This window comes from Malus sylvestris, chromosome 10 (genome assembly GCF_916048215.2).
Source record: "Malus sylvestris chromosome 10, drMalSylv7.2, whole genome shotgun sequence".
In the NCBI taxonomy this organism is placed as follows: Eukaryota; Viridiplantae; Streptophyta; class Magnoliopsida; order Rosales; family Rosaceae; genus Malus; species Malus sylvestris.
This window is the reverse complement of record NC_062269.1, coordinates 39,213,668-39,231,356: the sequence shown is the minus strand read 5'-3', so window position 1 is coordinate 39,231,356 and position 17,689 is coordinate 39,213,668. Positions and strand designations below refer to the sequence as shown.

Here is a 17,689-nt window from a genome sequence, read left to right as displayed (position 1 = left end):
CGGAAGATATGTCAGCGAAAAGAAAATAAAAATCTCAAAGTTGTTGAGAGAGTTTGCTCAGGGCAGTTGTATGTTGAATTGCAGGGGGTTTTGAATGATGCACAACCTCTTCTATTTATAGCAACGGATCCCCCAAGGTCGAGTTAAAACCCTATTCGGACTAGGATTTCTTCCCCTGATCAAACATTGACTCGACCAATCCTACTTTCATTATGACTGTGAACCTAGTCCCTTATTGAACCGGATTCGCTTTCGGGTTATTAATCCTGCCGAGACTCCCTATTGCACTAGGACTCGGCCTGCTCTACGTCATGACCTAGCCGACCTAGGTTTGGAGGCCCACGTACTGAACGATCCGTAGCACCCTTGTCGCAAGGCCTTCCGGGTCGAGAATGATTCTATACTCGGCCCAAACTACTATTTTGGGCCTAAACAGATGTATAATGAATAGATGTGATTGAAGGATTTCCGAAATCCTCACAAAAAAGATCAGGTGAGAATCCTCACTCGATGTGTACTGTGCAATTGTCAATCAAGGATTACACGGCTAGTCGTTTTTCCCTCGTACGACTTGTCAATGCGGACGGCCAAATCACGTGACATCTTACCATACATTCACTTTGTAGTATTTTGGTCTGAGTAATGCTAAATAGTTTATTTTTTTTGTCTAGATTTTTTCAATTTAACTCCTTATGTTTGATGCGGTATGTGAGTTTCTAAACACAAGAATCTCTTTGCGAAAAGGTCCATTTAAAGAGTCAACAGTCACTCACTATATGAGCAGGTGTGGTCATCAATTGGAGTAATGGATGTAGTCACATTGATTTCAGCGAACAAGCTCCTACTTACACATGCGCATTTGAATTTTCGTCTCAATAATTTAGATTAGTTTAACGAAATTGTTATTGACATTTCAAAAATCTTATTGTGTACACTTCGCAAGTAAATTTTTCTTTCTAAATATAAAAAATTTTAAATGACAAATGAGATTTTTGAAGTGTTAATAGCATTTCCCGTATTCCAATTTTGGAAAGCAAGTAAAACTAACTCAAGAAAAATAAAGTATGAAAATACTTTAATTTGATTTCATTGAGAATATAATTGACATCAGAATATAAAAATTAATATCACATCGATAATTTGTTTTTCCTATATATCTTCTGAAGCACATGAAACACTCAGTTCTCTTGTCGTCCGCTGCGGCCCCGTTGTGATCGAAGAGGCAATAGTCACACGTACTTGTAGTGGTCGACTTCTGGGAGCGTCCCAAGGCCTTTGTAGCAGTCATCGAACTCAGGCTGATCATCATTTACCATCCTCACCATTGCTCTACTCTGTGAAGATGATGACGATGAAGGATCGATTCCTGCAGACAACGTGGACGGTGGTTTGGTAGATATCTCAATATGGCGATTAGCGATGTTGTTGGACAAAGTAGTAGCTTCCTCATGTTCCATATAGGCTGATGAAGAAGCAGAGGTCATAGACACAGCATCCGCGAAAACGTTAGCTTCTTGCTCTTGCTTAAGTTGTTCCATAAGTAGTTCTAGAGATAATTCGTCTTCTTCGTAGCCAGCTACATAGGTAAATGGTGAAGGGGAAGGTGAAGGTGAAGACAAGTTTGAGGCCACATAGGGGTTACTTCCATGGGTTTTAGCATCGGTGTTGGGAGTTTTGTTGTCGGTATTGTTGGCCTCGAGGCTAGTGTTCATGTTGGCAGTTTGGTCTGTATGGTTAGTCGTAGTATTACGCTGTTGAGAGGAGGAGGAGGGCTCAGCTACACGTGCTGGTCTTGGCACCTTTTCTACGTAGACGTACTGTTTCCTCGCATGGACGAAAAAAGCAGCTTAGTTAAGATAACATCATATTAAGAGAAGCAAAACAGTCTAATTATGCACAAACTGAAATCTAGATCCAACAATGCAGAAAACAATGACAGTTCAAAATCTGTATAAGATATGACTCCGTATTAATGGTCTTTCCGTTAACTCCAGATTTTCTCATTTGGGAATATTATTATTTTCAGGGGATTATGGCCCACTGAACTGAATTCTACACATAATCCAAGCCTAAAACTCCCGTTTCAGTCTTCCTGCCAACTAGTTAGTGCCGTTTCTAAACGCTCGGTTCAACGTGCAAAATACTCGTGCTACACCCGTGCTTTACAACGCATAATCTACTAGGCGCTCATCAATGGCCATCCTATCCTATCCATACATGCACCTTATTATGTACCTTCACACTATCCTCCAGAGGACATCGTCATCATAACGGAAAAAGTTATTGTCACAAGGCATGCAGTTCAGACTCTTTAATTTGTATTCAACTTTCAAAATCCTACTTTAATTTGCAACAGATTCTGTATTAATTAAGGACGAAAAGAGGACTCACGATGTTCTTGCATTCATCCTCGTACAGATAAATGCAATCTCCCGCCTCCAGCCTTTTTTGCCTAACAAAAGCGCCTGTTACATTGAAAATATGGATACCCAGTAAACACGACATATCGTGTGTTTGCCAATGAACATTAAGAGCAATTCCATCGGTTTTTACTTTTTACCTGTATATTCGAACACATACATTCTGCTTCTGTTATTTGACCAGTACCTGTGTAAAATTAACCAAGCAGAAAAAAATGGCTTTAATTAATTGGCAGAAAACTCTTGCATAGATGGTTTGGCATTAAAATATAAAATTAATAGTATTGTCTATACGCTTACTTGTATTTGAACTCCCAATGCTGGTCGGAATGTACATCTCTGACAGTCAGCTGGATGCCTTCTTTGCCGGAGAGCATTGGAAGGTTATTTTCGGCTTCTTTCTGTGAACGAGGAGAAAACATACAAAGAGTAAATGTTGGTGCAAAAACTTAGAAAGGAGGAAGGGATTTTTTACTAGGCAGTCTAAATCAGAAACATTTTGCAGCAGTCAATAAAAGAGAAAGAAATCAAAGTAAGAAGTTGGTTGGTCCGCCTTTTTAGTTCTTCTCTTCCGTCATAGTTTCTCAGAAAGGGAAAAACAAAAAGAAGTAAAAGGAACAGAAAGTACCGAAACAAACAAAGACCTCACCTTCGGTACTATAATCCTGCCCAAAGGTCCAACATCACTATTCTTCAACTCCTTGTTAAACAGCGGTCTCAGTTTCTGTAAATAAGAATACACGGAAATAATAGTTAAAGAAAAACTCATTTGAAATTCAGATTTGAAGAAGACAAAAGATCAACCCGTACCTTGTTATCCGGCGTGCAGAACGGGTAGAGCTGTTCTTTGGTGTTCTGCAAATCAGCACCATTACCAGATGATGACGTGGAAATGATTCCACAAGTATCATCATCATGATTCCCATGAAATGGACGATGCCTGCTCACTGGGGGAGAACAAGAAACAGCAGTATTGGCTGCGTTTCTGCTCAAACTGAGACTCCTCTGTCTCGCCATCTTTCTCTCGTTTCTTGCAGACTTAGACATAAGGGCATTCAATATCCATCCGGATCGGTCTAGGCTGGCCTGTTCTCTGGATAGAACCATATTCGGTTGGGCGCCACCCAGGAATGGATACATGGGGAGACCGGCCTGATGGTACGGGTAATAATTTCTTGCGTACAGGAGTTCCGGGTAATACCTGTACTGAGTGGCTGAAGGACTACAAGTAGTTGAAGGCAAACAGCTCATTGGTTCACAAGTGGAGGACTGCGAATTATTCGTCTGGTGAGTAGAGGTTACAGTCATTGTAGAGGGGACAGAAGGTGGATGGAAGTTTTCCATTGTCTATGAACACAGAGCGTTTGTTGATAGCGATGATCTTCAGAGAGGTAGGGGCTGGTTATATGTTTGTGTGGGTGAGGGTGGGGTTGTATAAGCTGCAGGCCGTGGTATAGTTGGTAAACTTGTGATGCTGCCAGTGGAGAGAGCACAGGTGTGGCCAAAGCGAGAAGAACACGTAAGGGGGTGCAGATGAGTGGGGTAAGGATCGTGAGGGAACGAAAAGAGGATAAAAGAAATTAAAGAAAAGGCTGAGGAGGAATGCCAGAGAGTGAGGAAATTGGGTTGAAAGCAAGAGAGAGCACATTGGCAGTGTTGTGGAAAGTTTGACGAGGTGAGGAACGAATGACAAGTGGCCGGAGGCTGGTGGTTTAGGAATATCCATCTGACCAGTGTGTAAAAAGAGAACAGAATCAGAGAATGGAAGAGAGAAGGGAGAGTTAGAGAGGACGCAGAAGAGAGTGACATATTCTGGCGCCTCTCTTAGTTCAAATCTGGCAGACTAGGGCTACGACTGTATGGACATATGTGGAGCCATACTCCTCCATCCTTTTCTCGCACAGAACGCCATGGAAAACCAGGGCTACCACATACAGTCATTGCCTTCTGCCAAACCACATTTTCTCGCTCCTTTGCCTCTCTCACTCTCAAGACTCACACCCTGTCTCTCTCTAAAGCCAGCATCCCAAGAGCAACTGGTGGAGGTGGATTGGCCTGTCAGTGTTAGCTTATGAACGTTATAAAAGGAAGAAGTAAAGGGACTGCTATCTCCAGGGATGATTTCCTCTCTTTGCAACCGAACCCCACAGCGAGTAGTACGACAAGTACCACAAACGCCATACGAGACAGACTGAAGCCCAACATTGCAAATTAAGGCCTCCCCTGAAATAGCAAACCCAGAACTTCCCCTCTTAAGTTGTTGTATTTAAACTTTTATATTAAGATTTTTTTAGTTAGAGGGTTAGAGGTCGTAATGTTAGGGATGTGAGTAAACGATTGTTATAATGTTGGGAATGTGAGTAAAGGGGGTAGCACAACCTGATGAGCTCAATGGAACTTGTGTTTTCATTTTCGTCGTCCACTGAACCACTTCAACTTCACGGTTGGATTCCATGTCCTGCTTGCTTGTCATTTCTTCAATCACAAGGCGAGAATCAAAGCTGCTTTTGAGTCCATCCTACATCAAAGAATAAAAAAATAAAAAAAATCTCCTTAGCAATTTCGTGGTTGCATAAACATAATCTGTTCGACAACAGAAAACTATTGAATATATAGTGCCTTGCATTATTATTTTTCTTCTCTATTCCCACGCGTTTGCCATCTGTATCCACTAACGAGGCTACTATCTTTGCTTTTGGACAAAATTAGAAGCGAATTATACTTAAGATTTTGCTATTTCATGAGCTTCCTTTTTAGAGTACGATTTTGATATACTCCGACTCCCTCCATAAGGTAATAGAAAGGAAACTTTAAACAGGATCACTGACAAAATTTAAGCATAGAAGGTAATCCAAACAGCACATAAGCAAGCTGGAGATCCTAACAGAGGCCTGCTAACTTAAGCCGTTTATACAAATTCACACATGGTACCTGCTGAAAAAAGAAATTCATGTATATATCATATATCATATCAAAGCTGCAAATTAGAAACCGTATCATAAAAAAGCCATATGAATGCTGTATTGCTGCCTAGTACTTACAGAGTTGGCCACAGAATAACTGTGGTAATCACTTTGACTAGGAAACTCCATGACAACAATTTGCTCGTATATTCATCACCAGGATAGTGAAAACTTCAACTGCTTCTACAAGAAAGAAGCTTTAGCAGATTTATAGCAATGACGGGGAAGAAAAAACTTGAATACTGAATTGTGATGAGACCGTAGGATAACTGGGATTTTTATAGAGGTAATAAAGAGGCTCGACAAAAATGCATGCAAACCAAACATGCTTAGGTGATTACACCTGCCGCAGATGGTTGTATAGATGTTGATCATGCAGAAAAATGCTCGACTTGTGGAACGTGGATGCATAGAGATTCAACAAGCTGCATGCAAACCAACACCTGCCCTAGACAGTTTTATAGATGTTATCATGTTGATCACGGAGAAAAACGCTCAACCTATTCAACGCGGATTCATATCCAGGTGAGAAAGTAATTTGAGAAGCTGCATGCAAGCCAACACCTGCCCCAGGCGGTTACATAGATGTCGATCACGGAGAAAAACGCTTAACCTGTTCAACGTGGAAAGAACTGATGGTCGAAAAGACAGATTGGTAAGTAAATCAGTTTAACATGGGAAATGATAAATACACACAATTTTTCTCCTCCTACAACCCCTGTTTATTCTTGTCCATTGTTTCCGTTTGATTTATCTAAGGCCAGTAATAAAGAAGGGTGTGAGAGATGCTAAAAAGGGTGTGAACAGCTCCGTTATCATTTATGTCTGTTCCTTTAATTTATTTCAAGTAAGTGAATTGACAGGAAGGATATCATTAGGTTTTAGACTATCTGTTTGAGATTAGTTCTTATAAGGTATGAACAAAGTGAGGTTTAATTCCTTTTAGGGAGGAGGAAGAATAAAGAAGGATTCAATATTTTTCTAATCATGATGTAATTTTCGGACAAAACTCTAATATAGGTGAGTGTGCTAATTCGGTGCAATGCTATATTTTGTTTGCTCTAGATCTTGAATTCAAGCACAACACAGTATTCAACAATAATACATTAAATCTTCAAAAGACAGAAATCTAGACCAACATGACAATTTTGTAAAAATCTCCAGGGACAATAGGATAGGAAACGCCAGAGAAGCAAATGGGGTCATATTGAGAGATCTAACCCATTACAAGACAACCTATTACTCATCCTCCTGCAAATAGATACTATGTAGTCCTACCACATTCAGTGGACAAATACTGTTAACGCAACCACGACAAAGTATTAGCTATCACCAATTCTATAGAAAGTCTGGAAATATATGTAGAACATATTCCTTAAATTTGAAGAAAATGATAAAGGCCAAGAGCAGGTGCATAAATGACGTGATTTATAGAATTTTGGAGCAATGAAGCTTTTGTTGGTTAATTTTCTCAGAAGACGGTCCCAAAAGTATAATGCTAGAAATGTTTACGCACACAACTATACGAGAACCTAAATATATCATTAGCAGTCAATCCAATTTGAGCAACTGAAAACTGAAAACATAAACATTAAATATTCTTGTTGGAACTTTCAAATTTAAAAATTTAATTCAAACACATGGGCAAGGGAATCCTTCACAGATAGATATGTAGATATGATACTCGCAGGAGATTACATGAAAGCTAAGCAAAATCAATGTGGAACTAATGAACATATAAATGAGTCAGGGTAAGCACCAAACCAAATTATCATGAACAAAGAATACGAACAATTTGAATGGCGGAAGATGGCTTCTCCTCCTAGATACCTGTATTGCTTGTATCTGCAACTGCAATGCATTCATAACATCCAGCCACATTTACTTGTTTCACAGAATTTCAATTTTTCTTTTTAATGATAGCACAATTAGAACTAAGCATTATTGCTCTTCAAGTGTCCTAAAAATACTCGAATTTATAGTCCCTCGCACGAGCAGCCTGTATTCATACTTTTGTTTCAGTAATGCAACATTAACAAAAGATACTTGTTTGTCAAATTACATGACAATGCTCTACTTAACTTTATAATGTAACCCTGGTTTACCAAAACTAATAGTAAGTTTAAACCGTTGGCTGCAAGCAACCAAAAATATGACTTTTCCATTGAAAAGTGCAGAATGATTTTTTTGGAATGCAAATAACAGCTCCCGCCAATGATTTATCTTAAGAAATCTAATGTATTGAAGCTTCAAAGCCACATAGATTTGCACATACAAACCTAAACATGGAAGAGAGACACCAATTAACAACAAACCTCAAAGAGTATAAGCTTCCAGAACCAAATCAACCAAATGAAGCTACTTTTATTTGAATACGAACTTGTTAATTGAGAGGGATATGTGATTAAAAGCAAGCAAAGAGAAGAACTTTTGTCAGTACCTGAAGATGGTGGACTTCCGAAACTAGCCTCGGAGGCAGTCGTACCGGAACTTTTGTCAGTACCATTCTTGCTCTGATGTTTGGAGTATGAAGGAGAAAACAGAGGACGTGGCGGAAACGGTTGCAGAGAAGGTGAAGGAAGGGACGACCAAGGCGGCAGAGACTGCGAAGGACACGGTGAAGAGGGCGTGGGGGGCGGTGAAGGAGACAGGGTATAAGATCAAGGAGACGGTGGTGGGGACTTCAGAGCAGAGTGAAAAAATTAATTTTTTTTTTGTTTTTGGAGTGAAACAATAGCGGTCGTAAGTTAAATGTTAGATAAACCACCGATGGGGTTCGAACTCATGCCGTCATGCAAGGGCACAACACATTTTTTATTGTTAATGGGATCCATGTATTAAAAAAATTAAATTAAATATATTCGACTCCTTCTTTGTTTGCTGTAAAAAAAAAGAAGCTAGAAAGTAAGGAGTCAAATGACTTATATGCCACTTCATACATGGCGTATCCATTGGAGATCACTTGACATAGATTAACATGGATGTATGAAAGTTAAAACAAATATGTGGATAGCACCATCTTTTTAAACATTGGTGAATAACTTGTTTCCTTCTTGATTTCCAATTTTTTGACCGTCGGATCAAAATACATAAATTAAATTAGTGATCTATAAATTAAATTAGTGTGTGAGAAGTAAACATAGCACCCTCTAGACAGCGGTAACTTTTTTTTCGAAGGGCAGGTAAGAAGAGGAAGAGAGCCAAATCAATGGGCTTTGGATGAATTGATAGTGCATCGCTCGACCCAAGAGAAATTAACAGCCAGGCCAGATTGAACCAAGTCCAACAGTGAACGGGTCAACGACCCACCATGATATTGTAAACCCCCACAACCTTAAAAACTGGGCCCACTTTGAGATACATAGGAGGGATTATCTCCGAGGCAACTGGTCAGATCCTTCTGACCAGTGTTAGTGGACTGTTGGATTCTTATTCAACGGCTACAAATATGGGCCCCTCTAAAAGTTATAATAATTGTAGCTGTTGGATTTTATCCAACGGTCCACTAATACTGGTCAGAGGATCCCGACCAGTTGCCTCGTAGAGGATCCAAATCCACATAGGAGAATACCGGCCGAGTTAAGGAGAGGATGATGTATGAAGCTGTTCGTAAACTGTACATCCTGTTGTGCTGAATCCTCCTCAACTGAATTTAGGTTCTTAATTAAACGTCGTCAAGTTTAATTTCAACATTTTGATGTAACTGTAGAAGGTGAAAGCATGTTCATAAATTTTAATTGTCGTAGTGACGTAGTCAACTCTGGTTGGGTTCAAAAATTACTATAATTAGTAAACTGCATGAGTTAGATTTCAACGTTATGTCAGCAATCTTCTTATTCGAACATTTTTGTTCTCTCTTTTCGGCTTTACTTCTCAATTTGCAATGTTTCACGATAATTTTGAAATTTATTTTGAATGTCGCTCTTTAACGATTATTATTTTTTTCAATAAATAGATAAATTTTTTTTTTTTTAATTAAAGGATAAAATACTTAAAATCTCTCAACTTTTTAGTATCATTTCAAATTGGTTTCAACTTTTTTAAACATTCTCAACAAGTACTCAAACTATTGAAAATGTCTCATCCGTGAAACTCCAATTAAATTTTTTGTTGCATTAGAGTTATTTTGTCTCCAATATCAATAGAAGGTCAAGGAGGTTGTTGAAATGGTATAGACTGTTATGATGCGGTCACCACCATCTTGACCACTTACAAAGAAGTGAAAGCTTTACTAGCCGAAAATTGGCGGATGAGCAAATCACATGAACATAAACATGCTCATTGAAACCCTATCTGAATGTTTTAACCCTCTTCTTTGTTAGGAGATTTATCGATCTTCCTTTTGTTTTCCATTTTATTCGTGAATTTGTTTAATTATTTTTATTTATCCATATTCATGTCTCTTTTGAAGTTATGTTTATTATTATTTTAGAGTCCAAGTAAGCAAATAAGTGGAATTTGTTGTTGCCACAAGTACATTTAACAGAAAAATTAACTAGGACTTATGGATGTGACATTTTCAATAGGTTAGGTACTTATTTGGAATGTTTAAAAAGATTGAAACTAATTTGAAATAACACCAAAAAATTAAAGGGCTTTAAGTACTTAATCCTTAATTAATTAAATAAGGAAACATTAAAATATTTGACTGAGAATGTGGGTATATAATCCTCAACTAAAAAAACCATAAACATAATAGGAATGTCATCCAATAACAGTAAGCCGACAATTATATTGAAATCACAAATTGTAATATGTGACATGGCATAAATACGAGAATTTTTTCAGTGTTCATTCCCACATATCATTGTATAATTTAAAGAATTTTTTTTTCAAGTGTCATTCCAATTGTATATATTGACATGTAGCATACCGTTTTATGTAATATGTTCTAGTCACACTAAAAAATCAACCCCATCGATACGAAGTAGCATTATCCCACCACAAAGAGAGCTTTGAGGACGATGTGGAGTGAGTGAATGTGTCCAAAAGTGGAGGGGGTGTGGGTGTGGGGGAGCAGTTGCAACCCCTAACGGACGCCACCGTCACCATCTGGTCCATCTGCTAACTCTTCTTCTTCTTCTACTTGTGCTACGTAATTACGCGGTTAGGGCTAAGGGGCACGTGCCACTTACATTCTCTCAGAGATCATCCTAATATATCTCGACACACATCACATCCAAATACGCATTTATCACACACATTTCAATCTAAGTCATACGATCATACTGAATTGTCTAAATTGCCACTCCTTATATACCTATTTCTATGTAATTTTCATTACCAAACATAAAGCTAATTAATTCACCAAAACCAAAAAGAATAAAACTAATTTTCGTATGACACACCCCGACCCGGAAAGTCCAGTAGGACTCCGAATCGAAGTGTGCTGGCCGACACCTGGAAGGTGACGAACCCATAAAGTGTAGTGATGAGGAAAAATGTGAATAAATTTTAAACCTAAAAGTGCCTAAATACGAGAGTGCGTTGGGAGCGGAAATAAACTCATTTCACATGTGATGTCAGAGCATAAGTAAAGTATTGTAGAGTGGATTAAGGATCATACCAATGAAGATAATTTCCAATACCAAAATTTGCCACGAATCCTCGTTGATTAGAAAGCTTAGCTAATAAAACCTGAAGGGATGAAAAACAAACTAGAGTGAGTGGGCATGAAAACAAAGTTTTAATAAAGATTTCTAAACGTTATAACCCCTCGCTGTAACACCTGTTTAGTTTCTATAAAATCATACTACGTATAAGTATGAAATCCATTGCATACTAATAGTAAACCCATAAGTATACCACGACACCGCATCTCATCAGCAATATAAATAATCAGGTACTTAATAATCCATACTAGCACACAGGTCGGAGTCACCTGATGTGACCTGTACGACTGCACCCATATCTCATTAAGCAATGTTAGCACATAAGTAGGAGTCACCTATAGTGACCTGTACGACTCACCCATATTTCATCAATCAATGCTAGCACGTAAGTCGGAGTCACCTATACTGACCAGTATGACTCACCCATATCTCATCAATCAATGCTAGCACGTAAGTCGGAGTCACCTATAGTGACTTGTACGACTCATCCATATCTCATCAATCAATTCTTGCACATGAGTTGGAACCATCTAAAGTGATCTGTACGACAGGCTAGGTGTAAAAAAATACGTTCAAGTGCTACGATCACATGAAGGCTGTGCGAAGTATCGCAAGTCACCTACAAGTCAGAACCACCTAATGTGGTTTGTACGACAGGCTGGCACCTACCTTGGATCCAAAGTGAGTGTGTGGTGCGAGAGGTGAACGATCACGTGAAAGCTAGGCCATGTCCTCGAGTGGAGCACTAACACCGGGGTGCAGGACAATAAGCTCTAAATACCTCACAACACAATCATACCCACTACAGTCACTACCATCAACATGTACTCACATGAAGCTTACCTGGCGTCCGCATCATCATTTGACATAACCACTTTAACATCCCAACATTCTTAATCAGAACTATACCCAGTGATAGGCCATAATAAAATCATGGTTAATCTCTACGTTGTTAACCATCATAACTTCTTACCTTAAAGAAATTAAGTACCATGTTAAATTTAGATTGTTTTATGGCTACATCTAACTGTCCTGTTAGACTGTCTACGTACCCTCAAACTGGATCAAGTCATTCGTAGTTCAACTTAGTACTTTAAAGCATTTACAGTAATTATATGTCGATAATATGCATATAGATATACAATAATGCAATCTAAACCTCAACCATACCATAGTATTTTAACATATATATATATATATATATATATATATATATATATATATATAACATGGCATAAAATGCATATAACAATTTAAAAGCAATTGTGGAATTATCGCTCATATATATATGATAAAAAGAAAAAGACCCCCTCACCTGAAGTCTGCGCTACAATTCTCTAACCTAATATCAAGGCGTCACGAACCATCGTCGCCTGGAATAATTATCAATTAATGTCTTAGAATTCTTATCAATATAACACGTAACTTACATAAAACACATCCTTAAGGACGTTCTAGAATGATTTAAGAACAATTAACCAAAAGTCAACCGTCGGTCAAATATCGACGGTAGGGTCCACAACCCTACATAACTCGATCCGGAAGATCCACATCACATATTTCAAATCCATAATTTCCAAAGATCCACATTATACTTCTAGAACAATATCTTAAAATTTCGGAACGATCCAATGGTCGGATCTTCGCCAATTGCCAAAACCAAGTGGCTGTTAACGTTTTATTCTACGAACTTACAAATCCAATTTGGAAAGATCCGTGCGACGAATTCCTGATCCGTAAGTTCCTATAATACTCAAATATTACGAAAAATAACTTATTAAAGTTTGATGACGATCCAACGGTTGGATTATCGATTCATATAATGACTTAATCACGTATTGTAGAGAATTTAAGTTCTAACTATCAACCTGCGTCATACTATTATCAGAACTGAATTCAAGGTATCTAATTTAGCCTAAGAATAACATTGATGACCCCATGGCCATGCGCCGCCGTGTGTGGTGGTCAGTCGCTCCGACTAGCCGGAAAATCCAACTATTTAAAAAAATTCCCAAATTTTACAGAAATGAAGATCTCCAAGAGTATAGCAAGTTTTATACCGTGACCAAGTCCAATTTGGCTGGGAAATGTTCCAATTTCACTCAAACCGGCCAAAAACCCTATAAATGGTGTGCTTCGATTCGACGTCCGTACGTGCTCCAACGCCTCCATCATTGCCTGGGTTATGTTCCTGAACTTCAGAGAAGCTATTTGATGGTGGAGATCAACGGGAAGGGTTGCAGAATACGACGAATTACCGCCAGGTGTCTTTAAAGCCGTCAGCTTCGTTCCTCACGAAATAGAGGCCAAAACCCTCATATTTTTAAGTAGAAATGAGAGAATGGAGGTTAGGGTTTCATATGCAGGTAAGGGTTAGGTAGAATTCGTCGAAAAAATTGATGAGGAACGCCGGATTTAGCTACCCAAAACCGGGTCTGCAGTAGGGTCGACAAGATGGGTCGTCCAAGACCCAATTTGCTGCCTCTCTTCTCCTCTCATTTCCCTCCTTTTCCTCCTCTCAGATTGGCCCTCCACTTTTCTCTCCTTCTTGATTTGTTCTGTTTCCCCCAATCCATGGGGCTCTCTCTCTCTATCTCCTCCGTTTTTCCTCTTCCATGATTCCCTCATCCCTCCAAATTTTCTATCAATAATATTAAAATAGAAACAATATAATTATGAGAAATGTATAAAATATAAAATAATAAATAGTGTCCGTACCCACAGACTTTTCGGATTTGTAGATTCCGTAGAACTTTAACCGTAACTTCAAATTAACTGTTGCTTGCGCTTACGCGTCTATATCGTCGAGTACTTCATGAATACGCTAAAAGAATTTCGTACGTCTCACTATACGTTGATCAACGAAAGCCAAAAAAAACTTCACCTCTAGGGTATTTTCGTAAAATCACATTTTTAAAATCTATATAATCGTAAAATTAGAGACAGACTGTCACATTTGAAATAATATATTTCCTTGTTAACATGGGCTGCACCTTAGACTAAAATTTTGTAAACATAGATTGAAACCAAAATGTAAGCTTCAAGTTAACTAAAAAATTATATAAGATGTTATAACTTTCTGAATGCATTGGATAGGAAAATGTTATATTTAAACTCACATATAATATTTGAGTCCAAATTGTTTGGTGTGTAGGAGATGGCCTAACATATAAAACCCAATAAAATCTTACTTTTGTTGTGCTAAATTAATAATCATTATTAGTATAATCTCTTACACATTGACACATAATTAATTTTTCATCCTATTTAATAACGCATGTGGCGTCAAATCTACTCTGGTTTCGAATCACCACGTGGTATTATATTTTTCTGCACAATTTTTTTTATCACCGATAAAAAGAGAGATTCGGTTTTTTGACACACTTTTTGATCAACCAGATGACAAATTCGAATGTACGTTGACGTTAACATTTTTAACGGTGACAGTTTTAGGTAAACGAGATAAGAGAGATTCGAACATACTTGGACGTGTGCTGACTTTTTTTTTTTTTTTGGAAAGATTTAAATGTGAAGGTTTTATATGGAAACTGTTTATTTTTTTGCCATTCACATACAATTATATTCTTAAATGGGAAATAGATTTTTTAGCTTCAATTTATTCAAGTTGGCACTAGAGCAAAACAGTGTGCTCCTTCTTTTATACTCAAATTCGAATTCTTATGCTCGTATTTTAGATGAATTTAGTCTAGACTATTGCTTATTAAAAACATAGGTTATATAATTCAATAATACCAATTAAGCCAAATTTTATGAAATTATTCTGATCATATCACCATAAACCTACAACAATTTGGTATCATAACTATGTCAACAAATGATAACTTGACCATGACTTTCCCCTTAGCTAAACTAGTTCATAATTCTATAGCTTGATAATATGCACAAGTGGTAAATATATTTTCCTCTTGGAATGTCAACATAAGTTTGACACCGACTGGACAAAAGTAGTTTGTTGAAGAATGACAATGGACTTTAACTAATCCAGTACTTGAGTAGTTTACAAGAAAATAGAAGAGAGAGAAAGAAAAAGTCACCATGGAAATGTTCTGATCAACGAAATTTTTTTCAATGTGACAGGGACATGATTGTCTTTCTGAGTAGAATTGGCATCCAATTAGCTTGGTGATGTCAGAGACAAGAGAAGAAATCCGCCCAACAAAAACACACAAAATTAAAATAAGAAGAAAAATTGTGAATAGAAGACTCGAGGGTATGTATGATTGTAGTAGATAGGCAGAGGAGAGAGAGAGAGAAGAAATAGTAGTTGCTGAAGTTTGAGTGTCTGACACAGCAGACGAAAACCTATCGACGGCCGCCACTAGCCAGCAGCCACCCTCTTCTTCCCAGACCAGCAGCCTCTGCAGACTCTGGTCTATCTTATTCTCCTGTTACTGTGGTCCATCTCCTACCCTACACCTCCATATATCTAAAAACCCAGTACAGTTGAACTCTCATTTTTTCTTCTCATAATTTTCTGGGTTTGTTATGGTGATATTGTTCAACGGGTTGAAAATTTTTGCAGATCGGCACGGAAAGGCCGAGTCTTTGGACCGTTTTCCGGTGAAGGTTGAATCTTTCTGTATTGGGTTTCCTGTATTTTGATGAGATAGATGCTGTTATGTGACCGAAAATCGTTTCTGGTATTATCTCCAGCTCCCATAGATTGCTAAAACCTCTCTCTCTCTCTCTCTCTCTCTCTCTCCTGTTTCTGGTTTTCTGCATATCCGCCACTCGTCCAAAATTCTAGAAAAAAGAAGCAAGTCAAACCGCATCGTCTCAAACTCTCTGACACCATTTTTAGAAGGAGAAAAAGAAATCCTCGCGGATATCGCTCGATTTCAAGACCAGATTTTCCATAAATTTCAAATATCACTTGGGCTTTAATTTTCATTAATTCAATGTGAATGATGAAATGAATGGCCGATGGTTTTGGTTGTAACCAGGGTGGGTGGGTGGAAACAAGAGGAAGGCACACACGGCATGCAGCGAGAGAGCAAGATAACGATAACGATAACGATCGCCGTTAGTTTTGGCAGTTTTGAGTGTCGAGAGATTCTGAAGGATTAGCGTCGGACACGTTGAGCACACCCTCACAACAATCCAATTTCTTCCTCCTCTTTATAAACCTCTGCATGTCGCTTGAAGACTCACATCAACCCATCAAACGATTTCAGATCATCATAAGAGAGAAAGCAACATGCAGCAACAGCAGCAGGAGGGGGGTGAGCAAAACGAGCAGCAGAACCAGGATCAGCGGTTGAAGGCGGCGGCGGAGCAGGAGAACCAGCAGCCACACAGGTGCCCGCGGTGCCACTCCATGAACACCAAGTTCTGCTACTACAACAACTACAGCCTCTCTCAGCCGCGGTACTTTTGCAAGGCTTGTAGGAGGTACTGGACTCAGGGTGGGACCCTCCGCAATGTCCCCGTCGGAGGCGGCTGCCGAAAGGGGAAGCGCGGCAAGGCGGGTTCCTCCTCGGCGTCTGCAGCTAGGACCGTGCAGCCTCAGCAGCCGCAGCCACCACAGAAAGAGCAGGACATGCAGAACACTCTGGGAATTGGCGGCGGCTCCGTTGGGATGTCCACGGAAAACCCGAGCAGTGGTTTGGCTATTCACCATCAGTACTACCCTGGTGCTTCTCATGGGTACTTGTCATCTCTTGCAGGGCTTCAATCTCTGAATCAATCTCAGCCGTTCAATGTTGGGGGTGGTCATGATCCTGCCTCGAACGTGAGCCTGCTGCAGGGGTTCAATCTCTCAGCTCCTTTGGTGGCGACGCAGCCACAGCAGCGTCAGCAGTTTTATCAGATGGGCGGCGGTAGGAGCAACAATCTGGTGGATCAAGCTGGTCCATACCCATCTGAGAATGATCAGTGGCCCCCCCAAAGCTTCGTCAACAGACCATCTTTGAATGCTTCTTCTTCTGCAGTAGCAGCCTCTGACAGCGCTTTGTGGCCCATGGGCACCACCACCAGCAGCAGTGGCGGCAGCACTTCTCTGAACCCAAACCAGTTGCCTGATCTGCCCGGATCATATGGCTCTCCTAATTAAGAGACTTTTAAGGCATGCATATCCCTACAAGCATGCAAATTAATCATATATTTGCTTATGTATACCAAAGGGAGATTACCATATGGATCTCAAAGTGTCCCCTTAATTTTCAGTGCTTATAATTATGTACTAAATTGGTTAATTGTACTTGGTGGTTCAGGTATGTATGATCTTTGTTTGTCATTGAACAAAGATATATATTATGTTGTGAATAAAAGGATAATATTTGGGTCGTAAACATATATAGCCTTTTGTTCAATTCCATGAGTTAGGGTTATTTAGGTGGTTGTGTTTGAACTTAAAATCATCTAGAGTTATTGAGTTAAATGTTTTGTGCTTTTCTTTTTGGTATTTTATGCCTTTATCGTTTGCTCTCATTTAATAATCCAAAATTAACGTTATTTATACCATATTTACTAGGCACGTTGTCGAAGACAAATCTAATAAACACAAAAGTGTTTGAATTGTACGTAGGACTTGCCTTAGAAAGACTGACGTATGTGATTCGTTACCAGATTTACTAACATGTTGAAGACAGACCTAAATAACAAAGATGATATATTCAACTCGTGTGTACAAGTATGCAGGACTCGAACTGGTTATGTGGTCAATGTGATCAAT

The 17,689-nt window shown here is 38.9% G+C and overlaps 2 protein-coding genes across 21 annotated transcripts; one reads left to right on the top strand and one right to left on the bottom strand.

Moving 5' to 3' along the window:
- Window positions 1-1,063: 1,063 nt before the first annotated feature.
- On the bottom strand, window positions 1,064-8,082 carry LOC126587174 (B3 domain-containing transcription factor LEC2-like). Of its 19 annotated transcripts, XM_050252186.1 has the most exons (9): window positions 7,824-8,081; window positions 5,884-5,996; window positions 5,462-5,560; window positions 3,231-5,351; window positions 3,070-3,144; window positions 2,721-2,821; window positions 2,561-2,607; window positions 2,392-2,465; window positions 1,064-1,817 (listed from the first exon to the last, which is right to left on the bottom strand). In XM_050252186.1, the coding sequence occupies exons 4-9, from the start codon at window positions 3,762-3,764 to the stop codon at window positions 1,230-1,232; spliced, it is 1,419 nt and encodes a 472-aa protein (XP_050108143.1). In that variant the 5' UTR covers window positions 3,765-5,351; window positions 5,462-5,560; window positions 5,884-5,996; window positions 7,824-8,081; the 3' UTR covers window positions 1,064-1,229. The 19 variants fall into 19 exon arrangements, with proteins under 19 accessions (XP_050108143.1, XP_050108145.1, XP_050108134.1 ...); XM_050252188.1 differs by having other exon boundaries at window positions 3,231-3,578; window positions 3,609-5,351; window positions 5,462-8,082; XM_050252177.1 differs by having other exon boundaries at window positions 3,231-4,643; window positions 4,800-5,351; window positions 5,462-8,081.
- A 6,985-nt stretch (window positions 8,083-15,067) lies between these two features.
- LOC126587173 (dof zinc finger protein DOF5.3-like) lies at window positions 15,068-17,306 on the top strand. 2 transcript variants are annotated; one of them, XM_050252167.1, is made up of 2 exons: window positions 15,068-15,412; window positions 15,539-17,306. In XM_050252167.1, exon 2 carries the CDS (start codon window positions 16,214-16,216, stop codon window positions 17,066-17,068), a length of 855 nt encoding a protein of 284 aa, XP_050108124.1. In that variant the 5' UTR covers window positions 15,068-15,412; window positions 15,539-16,213; the 3' UTR covers window positions 17,069-17,306. The 2 variants fall into 2 exon arrangements, with proteins under 2 accessions (XP_050108124.1, XP_050108123.1); XM_050252166.1 differs by having other exon boundaries at window positions 15,068-15,656; window positions 15,960-17,306.
- Window positions 17,307-17,689: the final 383 nt, after the last annotated feature.